This window comes from Vigna radiata, chromosome 1 (genome assembly GCF_000741045.1).
Source record: "Vigna radiata var. radiata cultivar VC1973A chromosome 1, Vradiata_ver6, whole genome shotgun sequence".
NCBI classification, from domain to species: Eukaryota; Viridiplantae; Streptophyta; class Magnoliopsida; order Fabales; family Fabaceae; genus Vigna; species Vigna radiata.
The window spans coordinates 12,828,594-12,848,663 of record NC_028351.1 but is presented as its reverse complement, the minus strand read 5'-3'; the positions used below and the strand labels follow the sequence as shown (position 1 = coordinate 12,848,663).

The following is a 20,070-nucleotide window of genomic DNA, read 5'->3' as shown; positions in this document are numbered from 1 at the left end:
ATATAATACTATTAAAAATTATGTGATGGTTATTTGTAGAAACAAATGATTTAACTATTTTAAATAGACATTGTTTAATTACTTAATATATTAAATAAATAATTTTTTGTTTACTAAAGAATAAAATTATCAAACTAAGATTGACACAAAAAAGTTACCAAATAACATATTCATGAGTATCATAATATAAATTATAATTCAATTTTTTTATTTGAATAATCTTATTAAAACCCACTTCTAAATTGTTCATTCTGTTTAAAAGAAAAAAAAAAGTAACTTTTACATCAGAAAAAGAAAATATGAAATTGAGAAAAAACTATAAAATAATTACAACTACCATTAAAAACACAAGTTATTTTAAGAACTAGTCTTTTGTAGAAAAAAAACTAAAAGCTTGATGTTTAAGTTGTTCCAAACATATATAAAAACAAAAGATAAAAAAAAAATCGTATATTAATATTATTTTATAAATTATGCAATGTTTCATTAGTTTTTTAAAAATAATTTTTAAGATGTGAGTTAATTAATTTTATAATATAAAAAATTAATTTTAGAATTAAAAATTAATCTACCAAGAACAAATATTCATTTAAAAGATTGATCTTCCTCAATAACTGTTTTTTAATACACAGATATCAATAATCAAACCCTAAATAGCATGCTTAAAAGACTATTATATTATCTATCAACCAAGACATGTCGTTGATTTTGCCTACAAGTTTTCACTTGTTGAGAATTAAGTCACTAACAAAATGTAACTTACTACAATGTACCTAAAAATTGTGAGTATGAATAAGTTTTCCAAAATTACAACATCTCTCATAAAATGAAAACATGTTTGGGATGCACACTAATAGTGATTAGTGCGATAAAGCATCCGAAGTTCCTTGCAATGATTGCATGTCCATGGCCGTAGAGGAGGGTCCATGCAATATGAATGAATTTTTTGAATTTGGCAAATATCACAATTCTCAAGGAGATCCTCTGGTTCCCGACCACGGCAAATTACACAAGCTCCCGTTTGTGTAGACTATATAAGCAAAAGACAAACCACGGAGTGACAATCATATCAAGATGCTTATAAACTTTCAATGACAATATAGGGAACAACCCAATCTATATATAAGTACATCAGTGACAACATAGGAAACAAATCTATCTCTCTATATATATGTATATCAGATGTAGGATCTAATGTCAAAATTTGTGATTAAAAAGTGTGTTAAAAAAAGTGTATGTTAGAAAGTGTGTTCCTAATATTTTTCTTTAGAGAAAATTATCATAACAGTCACAGAATAAAGTCAAGTTATTTCATATAGATTTCTTCTGGCTTCTTATAGGTGGTGTGAATTACAGTATATAAAACCATGTTCATGGACATTAAATTTTATGGATCATGGATTGGTGAAAGTCATAGCCTGTCTAACAAAGAACAGAGAGAAATCCAACATTACAAAATCATGGATATTATAAGGTTGACATGAGAATGTTGGTTTGTTACACAAATAATAATTCTTAATAAAACAATTTTATTAAAATCATAAAAATGTTGGGTGGGGTAGAGTCCACACATAAAGCATTCCAACTTAACAAGTAAAACAAAAGTTGCCAGCTCATGTGATATTGTTTTTTAGGCCAAATAAATCTTCCTCGCTCTCATTATATGGTTGCAACAACCAATTAAACTGTCACTTATTTATGAGCCGTCCAAATTAAGGAAAGAGCATATAAGAAACATTAAGTTCCAGTAGAATCTATGACAGGCTTTCAGTGAATACCAGTCAATATCTTTAAAGATGTCAATATTGTATGGAATGTATACAATCCAACACTGTTACTGTGCAATCAATAATCTAACAACCACTCATTCCAATTTTTTTCCTGTGTCTATGTTGGGCCACTTCTCTCCTCTTCCTCTATTTATTTTTTAAAATAATCTAGAATAGTTTTTAAACCCCACAAGAAGAAAGACTATTTTTAAAATTTGAACCCATGACCTTAGGTAGCAATCTAACCACTGAGTTAAGGCTCGTCCGTGTGTTATGTGATTTCAACTAATATGGGAAAAAAAACACCCAATAGAGATAAGAGCTAATATAGCTTAAGGATAAGCGTACCTCAAAGGTAGTATGCGGTAATTCTTGATCCATGGGGATAAAAATTTCTGAGGCTGAATTGTTACATGGGATTGTCTGGGAGTATACTTTTTGATCCGTAGTGGCTGCATGCTCGACTTTCTTAATCATCACAAAACTTGCCTTGCACAGAGGGCAAGTTGATTTTTTTCTCATTGAAGTCTACAAATATTGAAAAACAAATGAGAAATGAAAGAGACAACCAAATAATATTAAGAGAAATCTAACGAGGTTGACTTAATCCATCTTAATCTTTAAATAGGACATTTTAGAATCACCATCAATTCAAACAAGTGCATTAGTAAGAGAGCCTGGACAAAATTGATAAATATACTTGGGTAAATATTTAGTTCATTACAACATTTTTAGTACATAAAAAAAATTACAATCTTAGTACAAAACCTATAATTTCGTAAATTTTATTTGAACTTCATTAATTGTTGAGGTAATTGAATACATTAATATGCAATTAACATTAAAGGAAGCCTATGCTTTGCTTTTTGCAATCTTTAGTGATTCTTTCAAAGTTAATTTCATATTAACATTAATTTTCCCTTGATATACACAAGAAACAATTAATAAAGAACAAACACATACTCAGTTGTACTAACCATTAACGAAATTCAAATAAAACTGACAAAATTAAACTTATTGTACTAAGACTTTAGTTTTTTTCTTATTGAACTAGAAAATAAAATATAATAATATTTGTTGTATTGAACGGACTATTTATCCAAAATGCTTTCACAAGGGTTTCACTAAGAAAATAAAGCAAAACAATGAGGTGGAGCCTCAAATTCTAAATGATAAAGAAAAGCATAAATTGAATGAAAGTTAAATTATATAGTTTAGTTAGGATTAGGAAAATAGAAACCAACTTTGAAATCTAGTCAAAAGAAAATGGCATGCTACAGACATCATGATCACCAACTAATAGGCTTTTATTCGTAAAAATGGCAAATAAATGAAAAGGCATACCCTATGGTCAACCCAACTCTGGATGCATGGAAAACAAAATCGATGTCCACATGGCAGAATCCCCCGTGTTGTGCTGAAATCTGTGAAACATATAACACATGACATCTCTGTTGAAGTAGGTAAGCCAGCGCCATTATCAACCTGATCACCATCGGTGAATTTTTCATCATCACTAGAGCATAAATCTATTGATGTTTGTGGCACGCGTAGGGCATCTTCTACAAACAAAGTTGAATTTCTAAGAGTAGATATATGAACTGAATCTTTGATCTGTTCAATATCATCTGAATCACCATCGATAATTCTACTTTCAGTACTTAATCCAGCATTAGGTCCTTCACTATTTTGTAGAATAGTGTTATTATTGACACCACCAGAAAGGCTAGATGTCGCTTCAGCGTCTGTTTGTAGTCTATCCGCTTTAAAAAGGTGGTAATCTGGGCTTATTAAATCCAAAATTGAAGGAGCCAACACCACATCATCAACAAGATTTCTCGTAAGTCTTCTTCCTTTACGAGAAGGTCCGGCTCGAGTAATGACTCCCTTACCGTTACAAATGTTTCTTTTTCCTTTCCTTGACAGTCTAGACGAATATGAAGTTGATTCATCATGCTTAAAAAATAGGGAATGCAGAGAAAAGAGAAGAAATTAGCAGGCATTACGAAAGAACAAATAATGCTGCATTCAAGGGGATAGCAAAAGTAATGCAAGTAATTTATACAGCACCAAGAATGAAGAAATGATTGAGATGCAGAAAAAAGTTCATTCAGACAATCAGCTAGTTTATCCTGCTACATATTTTGAATTATCGTTCATCCTACAAGTAATCTATGATATACATACCTATGGCATGCTTTTTCTTCAATTGACCATTTTGTAGAAGGCAAACCACATATGTTGCATGAAGCAAGTAGACATAGCTATTCAAGTTTGTAGATGAATAATACTGGCTACAAATTTTAAAATAATCCTTTGATGCAAAAGATATCAGAAAAGTCACCACTAGACTTTGACGATGACTCAAATCTAAAAAGAAAACAATCCCATCTCCGTCACAGAACCATGGTGGTACCTTTAGTTTTTGATTTATCAAGGCATAACAAAGAAGTGCAACAAGAAAACTTGCCTGATGCCATCAAAAAAACATAGAGATTTAAATGGAACACCTAGATGTGCAGTTGAAATTTTTGTCTATAGTTAATGATCAACTCTTAAGATGGGTGTTAATGACTCCAGTTATCACAATGTGAAAGTTGTGACCCATTCTAAAATCAGGCAACAAAATTATGAATCAAAACTTGCTTGAAAACACCCAGAATGTACATCATAAAGATTAAAAATGTCCAGGAGGTGAACAGATAGAGTCGAAAGCCCAATTTACCTTTTTCATTAAACAAGAATCTTCCAAAACATAAGTTATTGAAATTCCAGAACCGAAGTTAGGATTTTGCCTTTCAGTCCCAGTATCATGTAACTTGTCACTGACGATTTTTTCCTTTGTCAACCTACTGGCCCGAACAGTGAGGGGAACTTCCAGTAACAATCGTCCTACTTCATGTCCACTGAAAATAATAATGATAATAAGTGAACTTGAAAACAAATATTCCCCAAATGTCAGAGTATACAAGAAGACCCAAAAATAAGCTCCTATATAACTAGACAATGCACCCAAGATTTTCAAACCTAATAATCAACTACCATATAATAAAACCGATGATCCCAAACTAAAGAAACCAGAAGCAAACTCCTGAGTCCACAAGAAAGACGCCCAGTATATAACATCATATATGCAGATAGAAAATCAACTATTAATAACCAACTTTCAATAAAGTTATAGCATAGCACTAATGTTAGAAACACTCTGGTATAATTCTTCCCTAAGGAGGGGAAAGAAAAGAAATTCACCTCTGCAAGGTATAAGAATCTTCTGGAACACGCCTCCCTTCCTTTATGCAGTCCTCAATCCATTGGTGGTTCACTATAGGTATTCTAAACTTCAACGCAATATCGTATTTCTTTCCTTCAAATTTCCAGCACACCTGATCAATCACAAAAACAATCAATCATAAAACAGTTCTTCAATGATAGCTTGCAATAACCTGTTCATTCATTCCGAAACTCTCTTCTTCCGCTCAATTCTCCCTCAATTCTCTTTCCCTTTCACAACACAAACAGAAAACATACCTTCCTAAGTCACAAACCTGGAAATAACCTAAATCCACCACCCAACTATGCTCTCTGTCTCATTCACTCAATCAACACACAAAACTCTTCAGTTGAATTACCAAATTCAACATTCCGCACCAAAATTCTCCACCGAATTAAGTTTCTCACTCTCTCACTCACATGCAAACACTCCAGATGCATTATCAAAATCCACCATCGAATTAATCTCTCTAATCTCTAAATATATCTCTGTCTGTCTATCTCTCCCAACAAAGCTATCTTTCTCTACCAATTATTTTCTCTTACTCTCTCAATTAAGCTCCTTCTCAGTTAAGCTTTCTTATTCTCTCTCTCTCTCTCTCTCAGTTATCTGTACCTCTCTCAATTTAGTTCTCTTTCTCAGTTAAGCTTTCTCTTTACCCCTCTCAATCGTGCTCTCTCATTCTCTCCCACGAACAAACTAAACAAAACAAAAACAAAAACTAACCAAATGCGTTATCGATTTTGACATTGTGCCAACGTAATTGGCGCCGGCATATGAAATCAGCTTGATGAGATCGAACCGCTCGGAACCGTGGTAACCGCTAACCGTTGCCACCACGCTTTCCATTCCTTGAACCGGAGAATTTGCAACTTCTGCTCAATAAATAAACAAACGGCATCAGATTCAATAATAAAAAAACAAAAAAGCAAAAATCGTGTTGAACGAAACCCTAGCACGAAGGTTATCGTCGGAATGATTCAGCTGGTAAAGTTATGAGGAAAAAAAAATAAAAGGCAGAAAAACGGTGACTATTTTCTCGGTGACGTAAAACATTCCGATCGAAATTCAAAGAGAGAAAGAGAGAGACCGTGAGATAGACGAGGAAGTTGAAAGTGTTCTTCTGCTTCCATGACACTTCTCTTCAGAGTTCAAAGTGATGATACCCGAAAACGTCTGGCGGTAAATACAAATTGAATTTTCGAGATCAAAATCAAAACCAAAGGAGGACATTTTATTATTTGGATAATATATGTTTTCATTTTTTTCTATAAATGTGTATATTCTTATTTTTTGTTTACATTTTTAAATTTATATTTGACCTTTATCAAACAAGTGATTTTTCATATAATACTTTAATTTCTCCAAAAATTTGCAGTCATTATTTTCCTTTCTTCAAAATTCATTTTAATCTAATATGTTAATACTTATTTTAGAGATTTAAGAAGAAATTAGGAATTTAGTTTAAAGTAAAATATTATGATATTATATTATACATTTTAGCATTTAATGGAAATAAATTTTTAATGAATAAAAGGTAAAAAAACGTGAAAGAAAAAAAGAAAACTTAAGTGTTTCGTTTTTATTTCATTAAAAAAATTCATTTATCTAATGATGCATTTATCTTAACGGATTGATTTGGGAGTAAGCAAATCAATGAATTTGAGAAGATTTAAGATAAATTGATAGTTTTTTTCTAAAGAAATTTGAAAGTGAGTGAGACTAGATTTGAAAGTAAAGTTTGTAAAAATTAGTATAAAATTTGATTGATGTAACAAATAAAAAACTTTAATTAGTAGGAATTGAAGATTACCAAATACTCTTAGTAATATAAAATTATAATTATTAATATTATATATAATTGTAAAAGTTATTATAAGAAAAAAATTAACTTTTAATATGAAAAAAAATATATTTTATTATTATTATTATTATTATTAACAAAATTTAATAGAGATTTAATTGAAAAGATTCTAAAACTTAATTAAGTATATATTTAGCAAGTAAAATATTTAATTTTAATTTAATATTTAATTGTATATATTATCTTATTTAAATTGAACCTTTAAATTGTATATATTATCCCACATCTATTATATAACCTCACTTCACCATTTAAAAAAACCTTGTCAAAGTGTCACACATTGGCTATATTTAATTTCGTTTGGCCAATATAATGACAGCGGTCCAATTACATTAAATTTTCACTAGAGATCCAACTGAAAACAAAAATAAGTAAGTGAAAACTTCAAACAAAAAATAAAGACCTCGTAAATTATTTAACCTTTAAGTATTTTGTTAAGAAAATATATTATTGGCATACAATTTGATATTCTGATGTAAAAGGCTTGATTGGATTATCAAAGTGAATTGACAAATTACAACATCTTAAAGTAAAGGGAGTAAATTATATTTTTTTCCAATAAGATTTTATATATATATATATGTGTATGTGTGTGTGTGAAAAAGTACTAGAGGTATTGAAAATAAATGGTATATTTATGCATATGGTTGTTGAGAAAATGAATATATTCAAGTGGGATTTATGGATGATGGGGAAAGTGGTTGTAAGTAAATATTAGTGCTTTTTAAATTGTTTTAGTTAAAACATTAATATATTATATTTATGTTTCAGTCTCTAATATTATTGTTTAAGTTATGGAGTATTTTTTAACAATTCTTAAGAAGTGAGTCATTATTATATGATATCATTCAAGTGTTATATGGATGTTCGGTTTCACTTAAGTATTGATTAAGTAGTGAGATTAGTATAATTCAAGCATTAAAATGACGTCCAAGCAATAGTCTATATTGCATGTGATGTGGTATAATATGTTTCAGTAGTGTAGCCCATTATAGATATGTTTGCCTTGTGTTGTGATCCTTTGTAATGTTAGCATCAAATGATAAGCGACAACAACAAAAATATGCAAAGGAAACAATGAAAAGATAAATGTAAAAATAAGAAAGAATAACGCATAGAAGTAACATAGTTTGGTTGAAGTGTTAACGAACTTCAAACTACATTTTAGAAAAGAGTCCCTGTGAATTGATATTAAAACTTGAAGTTTCTCTCTCAGTAAACTATCATAGATTTTTGTTATTATAATTGAACAACTCAGTCAATAATAATTTTTAATATAAATTTCTATCTATAGGGCATAATTAACTTAAACTTCCATAAAAATACACTTAAACTAATTAAGAAGACACGTGATTAGTACTTCTACTATTGAGCTAAAACCAGATTCTTCAGACAATACTATTGTCTGTATAAAACCAAACATTAGAAATCCACCATTACTTTATCAAGTAAAATGTGGATGGTGAAATAGTAATGTTGAAACACAGGTGAAGGCTCCTAAACTTCACATTCTAATCAAGGCACAGTCAAAAGCTCAATATGAAAACTTAAGAACTTAGGCTACAAATTAAGTATGATACACATCTATAATCCACTTGTGAAAGAGTTTTGGATAACATGCCAATAATAGAATTTGTTTCATAAGTTAGCAGAGCACATATCCTGATTAATTGTATAATTATAATTAAGAAAATAATATCCTCGATTGTAGGTGACACTTTTTTTTTCTCTGTAAACTAGAACATTTACTATCCCTAGGTGGAGCCGAAAGGCTATTTATGTGATCTGCATAATTGAATTTTATATTTTTCAATAAATCCTAACCAGCCAAAGAGTGTGTCGTGTTATTAACATTTCTCATCATAAATTGAATTCAAAATGAGACATTTGACGCTTCTAATAATTTAAACCAGAGATGAGACTAAAGAGTTGATTTATAAACAAAATGGATGGATAAACTAATGGTACACCTATTCTTCCCTAATGCAACTATTTGTACAAGTATAGGAGCTTCTTGGTACTTCTGATACATCATATCTCTAATCCTATTCGACTTTCCTACAAAACTGTATGCAGTTTTAAAGTTCCGAAAATTAGATGGAATGATGATGTTTGTATGAATACTTGAGCATTCATGCTGTTTCAATCTTGTATCTCGCACTTTAAAGGTAGAGCTACAAACCGTCTTCGAACTCATCGGGTATATGCAACTTCTCCACAGCAGCCTGTTTCAAAAAGAATAAATAATGACAACAGCCAATGTATGTTCCATGTACAACTATGATCATACAAATTAACAGTAAATGGCCAACACTTAGTTCCTGAAATCGTATCTCCTATATATTAGTCTCTAAAATTTTACGTCTCTAACATTAACTATTTTTTTCGATGTTAGTCCCTGAACATACTAATAACCAAAATGATAAACAAGATTAATTTTGACTTTTGCTTAGTTTCATAGACTAAATAATAGTGAAATACAATTTCAGGAAGTAAATTGGTCATTTACTTTACAAAGCTAAACATTCAGCAAACGAATCCGAGAGCAGAAGATAAGTTATTTGCAAAAATTGTAAAGGCATTTAGTAGTAAAGGATTGTTGTAACTCTGTTACAAGGCAAGTTCACCTTAATGACAGCAGCATCTGTTGCAGACGGTTTCAAATCCAAAGCAACACCATAATGAAACATTGCTCTTTCATGCATGTTACGCCTTCTATAGATATTGCCCATCAAAGCATAGACACTACTTTCACGAGGAGCACACTCTTTCAGCTCCTCTAGGACATCCAAAGCCTCGTCAAATTTTTCTAAGCTGATGAGTATGCTGGCCTTTTGATACATGGGAAGTGGATTTTTCTTATCTGCTAAGATAGCTTTCTCCATTATGGCCAGTGCTTCCCAGCTTCTCTGACAGACCACATAAGTATAATTTCAGAATACCGGATACAGAAACGCTAGCATAAGACAAATACAATAGTAGTCTGTACTACTACACCAAGAGTGGCAAGAGATTATTAACCTTTAAAGCATGCAAAGCAGTTCCAAGGTATGACAGTATAACAGAAGATCGTGGGTTGATTTGGAAGGCCATACGGAAATGATGTTCAGAGAACTCAAGCTTCTCTTGGCGAAGATATAGCATTCCAAGTCCATACCATGCCTTATAGTGCCTTGAATCAACCATGAGTGCACTCTGGTAGGACTTAATCCCATTTTCAAAATCTTCTAGTGCGACATACCTGCAAAGAACAGTGAATCATGACTCACAAGAGAATGAAAAGTTGTTAAACCATGTTTGGACACGTGTATCATAAATGTAAGATTAATGTTCATACTCATGTCCACAAAGGGTGTGAGCATATGCAAATCTGGGATTTAGTTGAACAGCTCGTTGAAAGCTCCTCAGTGCCGTTTCATGATCTTTCTGCAGGCTGTAGCAATTACCCATGGCACACCTGCAATAGTATTCAATAGAAAAGACAAACCAGGATTAGTGACAATAATTATAACAGAACAGCCAAATATAGCAGGGAGTGGGCTTTTTACTCTCGAGCTTTCGATTTGCCAAAATAACATTCCTTGGTGCTAGAACAGTACGGTAATATTCTAATCAGCTTCTGATAGGTTTAGTGGCAAGGTCTATGCTAGAACAAATAAAGGAAGTAGGTAGTTATAACCTCCTGCAGTTGTATTGTATAACAGACTATTATAAATAGTCTATGTTAGGTTTTTGTAGGGAGTTTTTTTGGTTGTTTGAAAAAGGAAGTTAGGAGAGACAAGTATTCTCGAAAGGCCTTGAGTGTTGTACTTGGTTGTTATATGTTCTTACCACATTGGTGGGACAGTTCTGTTTCTAATAAAACATCCAAGAATCTGTCTTGGAATTCTCAGTAATTCTGGGTACCTATCAGCTTCACAAGCCAATAGCTCTAGAAAACCAAAATACACAAAAAATGTCTAATTGTTTGGCTCACAGTACGTGCACACATGCGCACTCCCTCACATGAGCACACATGGCAAATGTAGTTTTAAGCAATCTCGAAAGAAGAGAGTAGTGCATAAAAATGGCATAAGAATAATTTTGAGTAGAAAAACTGAATTGTTAGACAATTAAAATAAAGCTCAATGTAACACTACCAAGATTGAGGAGCTAAGCGATCAGTTGAAATCAATTCCTGAGCCAGGTAACTTAGCTTCATATCTTCCTTTAAATGCTGCAGCAGATATAAGTCATTTTGTCAGGCAAACATCCAGTAATCATTTAAAAATTTAAACTTTATGTGGAAGGAAGAAGCTAAAGAAATACAAGGGTATTTCAGGTGCCACACATCCAAGTTTCCTTTTGTAATTTTGTAGGAGACAACCGTCAAAAAAGGGTTCGTTTTATATATATAGTACTAGCTATGTAACATCAGAGAAATCATGGCTTCAAACACATTCTAGGTATAACATTAGAATAGGAGCACAGAGCAAGGGCAGCAAAAGATTATTGATTGAGTATCTTCCTGTCAAGAGAATTTATTGGTTGAAAGGACCAAACGTGCAAATCAAAATGCAACAAGGAAAAATGATTTGCTTTTAACAAAGAAAATATATTTTAACTCACATAAAGGACTGTTGAGTGTATATCCATTCCTTCCAGACTATAGGGTGTAATCTGACGAGCAAGACTAAAGGCACAATCAGCTTCTAAGTAATCAACTAGCTCAAAGTATGCTTTTCCAACCTGCATTAAAACATGCTCAAGTAAGGAGGAGATTTCAAACGAGTTAAATTAATAAAACCAAATCGAACCACTATGCTGGAAAGGATAGTTTTTCCCATTTTAGCCTTGAAGACAAGATTGTTTCCGTACAAGGAAGCACTGATAAGCTAAATTCTACGAGGCAGTTTTGTTTTACGGTGTCAGTGTTATATATATGGTGACAGACCAGTAGGAGGTCGTTAAGATATTAGTTTGTCGGTGCTTAACATAAAATTGAAAATTCAAGGAAAGTAACTTTTACTTTATTACATATATTATGGCCAAAGTTTACAGCATCCTGATACTTAACAATATCCCAACACTTTCTATTTAGTAAGCCACTTCCAAAACAAACAGTGGACATCTAACTGTGTCAAATAAGTGCCATGTCAGACATTTTTCTGAAATATATGAGCAACACCAAATTGTTGTTTGCTTTTTAGTTCGTAGTCCTTCCCTTGGTCTCTCCCACATCCACCATCTTATTGTCCATCCAAAAAGATTAATCTATTGTCGTCTTTCAGGAGGAAGCATAGTAACAATCTTTACATTTAAAGTAACCCTGACTCAAGAGTCTTCCAGACTTGAAGCCTGAACAAGTTACAAGCAAACAAAACTTTTGTGCTGAGATTTAATTTAGGATCTGAAATTTAATTTAACCGAGCTTTTTTTCTAGTTCTTTGTTTTTATTTCTATATTTATAGTCTCATCAAAAGTTGACAGATTTTATTTTCTTCACATCTTATATTCATTGAATTAGGGCGCAAAGTAGTAAAAGATTAGTTAAGAAGTAAATAGTGAGACTAATTTCGATTTGAGGCTAGGACCTCAGACAAGGCTTCATATACAGAAAATAAAATATTTTTATTAGCGAGGAAAGTGGAGAAATGTAACTAATGGCAGATAAGATATTCTTTTAATGAAGTGCAAAACAATCAAGTACTATATAGAACAAAATTTGTACGTTCACTGAAAAAAAATTGAAATAAAACAAAATAAGCATGACGAATCACAAATAAATACCAAAATGCATCGAGCTACCAAAATTACCTGAGAAAGAACCCAGCCAGTGTTGTAATGCTTCTGTGGAAGTTTCAGATAGGTATCCAGCGCATCCTGCTCTACCACAAACAGATATTTAGGAAACAAATGCAACTTGGGGCAAGGTATTTTCCCCATTTTATTTCCAACTTTAAATCCCTAATTGCAATAATAACCTAAATATCTGGATTTTCCCGAGAAAAAATTAATTAATTACCTGGCTCCTATATAAACAGGAAAGTCTATAGCCTTCACCAAGAACTCTTAGAAGGGTTAATATTTCTGAAGCGCCAGTGATGATCTCAGAACCACTTGTTACTTGCCTGCCAATATGAAAAGTTGTTGCTTCTTGCTCATATGTTTTGGCTTCAACGTCAGGAGATGAACAAGAATTTGTAGATGTATTATTTAAAGAATAATCTGGAACATCACTACGAATCCCTAAAATTAGAAAAATGGAAATCATTTAGAATTTGAAACAAGGAAACTTTTAGGCAGTAAGCACCATAAGAAAATAAATGAATTAATCATAATCATAAATGTATATGCAAATCTTCAAGTTAATATAGTAGTTCAACATATTATGCTGACACCTAGCAATGGATTAGTATTTCTATCTGGTTCAGCACTTTAGATAAAGGAGATGGCAGGAAAATCAAATTATATGAAATTTCCTTCTGAAATCTTTTGAAAGTCTATACACATAAGAAATCGACAAGAAATCTAACATTGTCAGCTGGGATGCAACTTGTACAAGGGAATGATTTCCCAAAGATTGCAACTCAACTATTTGTTAAAGGAAACATTTCCAGATAAAAGAATAAGCTTATAGACTAGAGTAGTGGGATATATAAACATTCATCACCTTCATCAATGTTTTCATTGGCCCATGACTGCCCTTTACGAATTGCCATGGCACGAAATGCCACGTGGTTTAGCTTTGAACCTCCCTTATACGAATTATTATTTCCATTTCCAGATACAACAGCTGAATTAGCATTTGCATTTACACTTTCACTACTAGAGAGCCTTGAACTACGTCGAGGACCAGAATCAGGAAATAATCTACCTGAAATCTGTAACAATATATATTTAGTTTAGGAAAAAAAGGAATAATGAAAAATGAGAGATTTATCATATCAATTGTGTTAAAAAATGGATTTTAAGTCTAACTCAACCCCACAAAAACCAACTTGTAAGGTGAGATTTACACTCACTTATATAATGTAAACTAGTCTCTCACACCGAGATATATACATCTTGTGTGTGAGACTAAACATAAAAGATGAAACAATGCGTCCAAAAACAACAAATTTTGCTAGGATAGATAAAGGACGGAACAATATGTCTAATAAACAACAAATTTTGCTAAGATAGACTCTAACAATGACTTTAATACCAGATTAAGAAATAGACTTTAAATCAAACTCAACCCCACAAAACCGGCTTATAAAATGAGGTTTCACCCACTTTAAACTAGCTTTATCACTAGTCGATGTGGGACTTCCAACACAGTATTGAAAAATCAAGCCAATTGAGTGTGCATAGTATTACAATCATGCAAAACACAACTTACTCAAAAAAATAAATGTCATTGAATTCACACAATACAGTATGGAAAATATATTCAACTATTCATCTTAAAATTTATAGCACCAAATAAAAATCCAAAAAGAACAAAATGCAAAATAACTATAGCTGAGTGAATGTAGAAAATTGAGTAGCAAAGTTGCAACCATATAAATGAGAATCAATGGTAATTTGTAACATGAATTAAAAAGGTAAACTCAGATACCCATAACACCATTATCAGATAGAAAAAAATTGATGTCAAACAATGCTAATAAAAAAAATGCCATTCCTGAGATAAAAAAAAAGTGCTAACATGAATTGTGATGTCAACAATCTGAATAAATCTAGATTACTAACAAATGCCAAAACAAGAAAAAATAATCTACCCAATATTGCCATGGTTTACTCCAGATTATAGAGAAAATTTGGGACCGTTGGCATGTTTACCTACTAATGATGCAACTATAGGTTGAAATATAGAACCAACCTTTCGTAACTTTCCTTCACCCACAAACTTTCTTCGAGGGGCTTGAATAGGAGAGTTGACTATTGACTTAGGAGAACTGTCAACACTAAGTGTAGTAAGATTTTGACAATTTGGCATCACATTCCTACACAATGGGGGTGGAGCAACCCCTGACAACTGCAAAAACACGATAACATGGCATGTAATTGACCAAGGAACCTGCATTATCAATTTATAAACTAAAGAAAAACGAGATGGCTTTATCCATGTCTGTATATATAGCTTTTCACAATACATAATATAAAACTAGAGTCACCTGTGCAACCATTGGAGATGGGGTGCTATAAAATGACATGTTAGATGAACCACTATTAATAGATTGACAAGTAGCTCCTCCTAATATAGATGCTCCATGATGATACGCAGCAATATCCTTGAGACCTTGCATTTGTTTGAGTTGCCTTGGATTCCCTTCTTCGGGAATACAAGATCTGGGAGCAACTTCATTGCTATCTTCAGGTATCATATGAGAGTTTGGAGAGGTTGAACAATTCGGGTATTCCTTTTGTATGCAAAAAGCAGCTGCTTCACCAAAAACTACATTTGCTTCTTCAGCAGCACCTAAAAAATATTGTAATGATAATAATGACGAATGAGAGAATAAGAAAAGAACATTATAAGATTTACACTAGAAAACAGTCATTTAGTTAGACCAATCAATTTGCACTGGTTTCCTGGCCATATGTCATATTTCCATTGAGTCACTTGACAGATTCAGTATTTGTTAAGTCATAAGCAGTATAGTAAGGAAGAATTTTTTTAAGGTCCATTACTGTTGAGTTTTTTCATCTAGCACATGACAACCATGACAATAAAGTGTTCCTGGTGCTTCATTACCAAAACAAAATGTATAAAGAATAAATACATCATCACCATACCATACTGCTTAAAATGATTGCGTTAGCTTTCTTATTTTTTTAAAGTTAAAAATATTTATTGGAAATGGGAAAAATGCATTTAAAAATTAACCGAACAGCAATTTAAACTAGTAGGTTTGCCAATTGCTTCATCAAGCATGCTCAGTCATTGGGATTCAAGTGCTATCATCTCACATTACCTAATATACACAACTCCTCATATGCAACCCACATTAGAGGATCCATTGACAGTGCCTGCTTGAAATGTTGTATGGCACTTTTCCTTCTGTCAGTGCATCTGAAAAGGTAGACTAATTATTAAAGGGAATATATATATATATATATATATATATATATATATATATATATATATATATATATATATATGAAAATAGTATGAACTAAAGCCAAGATAGGCATTTAAAGACAATTCGATGGAAACCAGTCACAGAGGACCAAATATTCACTAAACATACCAAATACTTGATGGGAGTCAACCACCAAATGGCAACCAAGGCTGTGATGTAAACATGCAACCATTTGACAAAGGGATGCGCCAATAGAGAGAAGTAAGATTATCTAAATATTATAGAATCCTATGTGAAATTATTAAGCAATATCTATCCAAATAGTTTTTAAAGAGCTGGTTATAAAACTCAAGGGTTGAAATCACCCTCTGTCTACTTTATGTGTCAACAAAATGTATTCTCCAATTCTTGATAGGAATGCTTTGGGGTTGTCCATCCTTCTCAAAGAATATGCTTACAAAAACCAAAAAGTTTCACTGCAAGTTATTAATATTTCTAAGGCATAGTTATCAAAGCTAAGAAAGAAGCGCTGCAGTGCATAGCAACGAACCCCAAAAAAGGCTATAAAGGTATAGCATATGGTTGGATGACCAATTTAATAAATTTTATTTACAACTTAAATAATTAATATTTATATTTATATTATATACATTCAAATGGTAAACAAAATTTAAAAATGAATGCTCATAATCCATTACATATTTATAATTGACAATAAAAGGTCAAGGGAGGAAACAAAAGAAAATTCACAAGATATATTCATATATCAAACACAAGATATATTAAACATTAGATAACAAGTGAGAAGGCATTGCACAGAGAAAACAACAGAGGCTGCATATATTGGGGGGGAGGGGCAGTCAACATTGATATGAAGACAGTTCAGCAACCTGTAAATGAGCCCTAATAGATAATGACCAGCTGCACCATTTGGAACCTACATAGTAAGAAAAACATAATTAACAAAATCATTAACCTTCTCCCAGAAAATGCACCAACAAACTATAATAAAAAGCAACTTGAAACAGAAGGGATATGTCAACTTATGTGAAAAATGAATCAATAATAGCAAACAAGACTTATAGTACACAGTTGAATAACAACGATAAAAAATCTAATGGACTCCCATACCAGAAGGCTTCTTGCGATGAGAAGGTACGAGAAAAGATCATTATATGCAGAATATGGATGATAATAAATTTAAAATTCTTTGGCGAATACAATATGGCCACCTATATATTTTTATAATTTAACAATTAGGAGATAACCATTAATCTAAAATACATTCTAAACTGTGTTTTATACCTCTGCACTAGGATCATTGATAGGACATAACGCTGCTTCAGCTTCAGTAAGAAGATCCATATGAAAGCATGATATCGCAAACAAGTACCGTGACTGAGCCATTTGGGAGCCTTCAAGTAATAAATAAGAAAAATAACGTGTCAAGATAAATAATAAGAAGCACTGCTACAAAATGACAGTAAGTAAAGGAAGTGAAACATTATATTAGAAGCCAATTAAATTGGGAGAAAGAAAGGGTGGTGATATGATATTTAAAAATAATAGGACATAGCTCCAAAACTGACTGAAACGTAAATAACTAAATAAGGGGAAAAGATACCCTTTAAGATATGGTATGCACAATAAGCTTGATTGCTCTGCAAATAACAGCCAGCTAACAATTGCAAATTTGTCTGCATTAAACAAACACAATTACCAAACAATGACGAAGAAAGTTTAAAAAATGTCCTTTAGCAAGTGATGTGAACTTAATAAATAGCCAAATAAAGGGTGCTAACAAATTTCATGAGCAAGTAATAGTTAACAATGTTATAAGGGTACAAAGATGTTAACTAAGTATATTCCAACACAAGGATCAGAGGCACCATTGGAGATATTAAATCATCTAGATATATGACCAAATTATAATATATAAGAAGATGCAAACCCCGCTTAACCATGGTGATTTTGTGGGGTTGAGTTAAATTAAATTTCACTTTTTTAAGATGGTATCAAGGCCATTAACAACTTATCCTAATGAGGTACTGAGCCTATTGTGCCATCCACTATAATACCCTCTCTCTATTCCCACATTTGATGTCTTCAACGTGAAAAGACATGTTCACAATCCCACATCGTCTACATATAATCAAATTATACCATATAAGTGAGTGAAACCTCACTTTACTAAGCCAGTTCTATAAGGTTGAGTTAACCTTAATTTATACTTTTTTTTAAGAGACACATACAAAAACACATGTACCTTAGCTACAAGTACAACAGATAAAACGATACATCATACATATCAATTCAGAAAAACTTCACCAACATGTGTAACAATAATAAGTTAATAATAAAACATATCATAATATCAAATCTTAAATATGAACATCTTCTTTCCAACAGATCTACATGATTCACATTTGCTGAAAATGAATATAATTAACAGCAGGTTGCATTGTGTTCAGGGTAACAAGGGATTTTTCTTGTCAACAGATCAAAACACTATCTAGCCCTAAAGTTAAGCTTAAATTCTGCAAAAAATCTTCATGTTACACAAGCAACCATTGCAAGTCAAACAGTCAAACTAAATAATCGCTTACAGCTCTTAGGCTTAGCTCTTGAGAGACTATGTACACCACCCGACCAACGTCTATTGGCCAACTAACCAAGTCCCGCTTGTGACTGTCTGAGGGTGCAGCCAATTAGCCTATCCTTCTTGGTCTCACAGATGACCAATACTTGCAAAACCAATATCACATAACTGTTGACAAAATACTCACGCATTGCTAATGGAAAAATGATAGAAGAACATGAATTGTAGAGCCCTGCCCTTGCGGGCCCAGTATAATGGTCTCTACGACCTTCCTGTGAACCTAGCAAAAGGAAAATGCTAGAAGCACGTGAAGAATTCATGAGCAGTATAATAGTCTCTAGAACCTTCCCATGATTCTAGCAAAGGCACAATTGGCACCACCCCGGAATGGCATGAACGACATACTTGCTGAATAGGCATCACCAACAGAGGTCACACATTGTAGACTTTACATAGCTTCTAAATTAATACCAAACTTTAGAGTCTCTAACAAGTGTATTCTCTAGCGTGAACAAAAGTCAGTGCCAAAGGCTACGATAAAAAACTAGAAAACCTTTTTCGACTACTGAAAAAAAAAACTATATTTCCAGTAAAAAAGAAAAACTCTTTTAACTAGTGTCCATAGGCCTTATAACTACAAGTGTCCCTCTTCCAGTGAAACAACACAAACTCACTCCAAATTTTGAACCCACAAAAAACACCAATGTTCATCACTCTAAAGAAACCTATCAAACACTCAAGGAAACTTCAAACCTGAATTAAATCACCCTATTAACGCAACAAAATTAAAACAAAAGCAAATCAAAATCTCTTAGAATAACAATACTCTTTGAGAAACTTCCACAAACGGATGGAATCAAACAAGAAACTTCCACAAACGAATCAAATCGAACAGCTAAAGATACCCAACCAAAGCAAGCAATCGATCTCGAAACACAGACTCCGCAACAAAATAAAAAAAGAGAGAGTCAAAAACACAATTGAAGCTCATCACGTTCGTAGGCTTTAGCAACTAATTTTTTCTTCCGTTTAGGTTTTGTACAATAATTTTCTAAGAAAAAAAAACAAGAACCACAAAAAAAAAGTTCAGTGCGTAGTGCTGAAAAGAGGAAAATATGCGGCGAAACACCACCTCGGAGGGAAACTGAGCACAAAGACGCTGCGAGATGAAGATGGCGTTGGAGTGCATGAAATGGCGAAGACTTTTCTGCACGCAATCCACAAGTATGGCTTCCATGGTTTGCTTAGCAAAGTTCAATTTTCTTTTTCATTTTCTCAGGAAGAAGAACCTGAATGGAAGAACATAACCAACGCGAGTGAGAGTGGGGATTGGGTTCTGCTGTGATTTGTTTTGTTTTTGGTTTAAATTGGAGGTCTCACGTGTTCGCTCTCTTTTTTGAAAATCAATCACGTGATAGGACATCATCCTATACTATGCGTTTTCTGGCATGAAGTGCTATGTGTTGGAAAGATTCTAATGATAAAAATAGAAAAATAAATAAATAATGAATTAGGTT

At 32.5% G+C, this 20,070-nt stretch overlaps 2 protein-coding genes across 2 annotated transcripts; both read right to left on the bottom strand.

Moving 5' to 3' along the window:
• Positions 1–611: 611 nt before the first annotated feature.
• LOC106765083 lies at positions 612–6,245 on the bottom strand. Its single transcript, XM_014649583.2, has 7 exons — positions 6,131–6,245; positions 5,767–5,915; positions 5,019–5,152; positions 4,495–4,675; positions 3,114–3,725; positions 2,118–2,297; positions 612–1,030 (listed from the first exon to the last, which is right to left on the bottom strand). Exons 1-7 carry the CDS (start codon positions 6,171–6,173, stop codon positions 851–853), a joined length of 1,479 nt encoding a protein of 492 aa, XP_014505069.1. The 5' UTR covers positions 6,174–6,245; the 3' UTR covers positions 612–850.
• Positions 6,246–8,798: 2,553 nt separating this feature from the next.
• Positions 8,799–19,938, bottom strand: LOC106773911 (cell division cycle protein 27 homolog B). The gene is made up of 16 exons (XM_014660682.2): positions 19,686–19,938; positions 17,579–17,651; positions 17,260–17,369; positions 16,845–16,891; positions 15,847–15,944; positions 15,046–15,350; positions 14,751–14,906; positions 13,557–13,767; positions 12,909–13,132; positions 12,701–12,766; positions 11,513–11,632; positions 11,044–11,120; positions 10,242–10,361; positions 9,926–10,145; positions 9,532–9,813; positions 8,799–9,129 (listed from the first exon to the last, which is right to left on the bottom strand). The coding sequence occupies exons 1-16, from the start codon at positions 19,788–19,790 to the stop codon at positions 9,079–9,081; spliced, it is 2,265 nt and encodes a 754-aa protein (XP_014516168.1). The 5' UTR covers positions 19,791–19,938; the 3' UTR covers positions 8,799–9,078.
• Positions 19,939–20,070: the final 132 nt, after the last annotated feature.

What these genes read in the sequence shown, in the direction of transcription:
- LOC106773911 (XM_014660682.2), bottom strand. Translation starts at nt 19,790, where the DNA reads ATGGAAGCCATACTTGTGGATTGCGTGCAGAAAAGTCTTCGCCATTTC. An exon ending in TGAGGAGTTGTGTATATTAG is followed by an intron (nt 15,351 to 15,846) that starts GTAATGTGAGAT and finishes AATATTTTTTAG; the next exon opens with GTGCTGCTGAAGAAGCAAAT. An exon ending in CACACCCTTTGTGGACATGA is followed by an intron (nt 10,146 to 10,241) that starts GTATGAACATTA and finishes TGTTCTTTGCAG; the next exon opens with GTATGTCGCACTAGAAGATT.
- LOC106765083 (XM_014649583.2), bottom strand. Translation starts at nt 6,173, where the DNA reads ATGGAAGCAGAAGAACACTTTCAACTTCCTCGTCTATCTCACG. An exon ending in ACTTCCTCGTCTATCTCACG is followed by an intron (nt 5,916 to 6,130) that starts GTCTCTCTCTTT and finishes TTTATTGAGCAG; the next exon opens with AAGTTGCAAATTCTCCGGTT. An exon ending in AGAGTTGGGTTGACCATAGG is followed by an intron (nt 2,298 to 3,113) that starts GTATGCCTTTTC and finishes CAATATTTGTAG; the next exon opens with ACTTCAATGAGAAAAAAATC.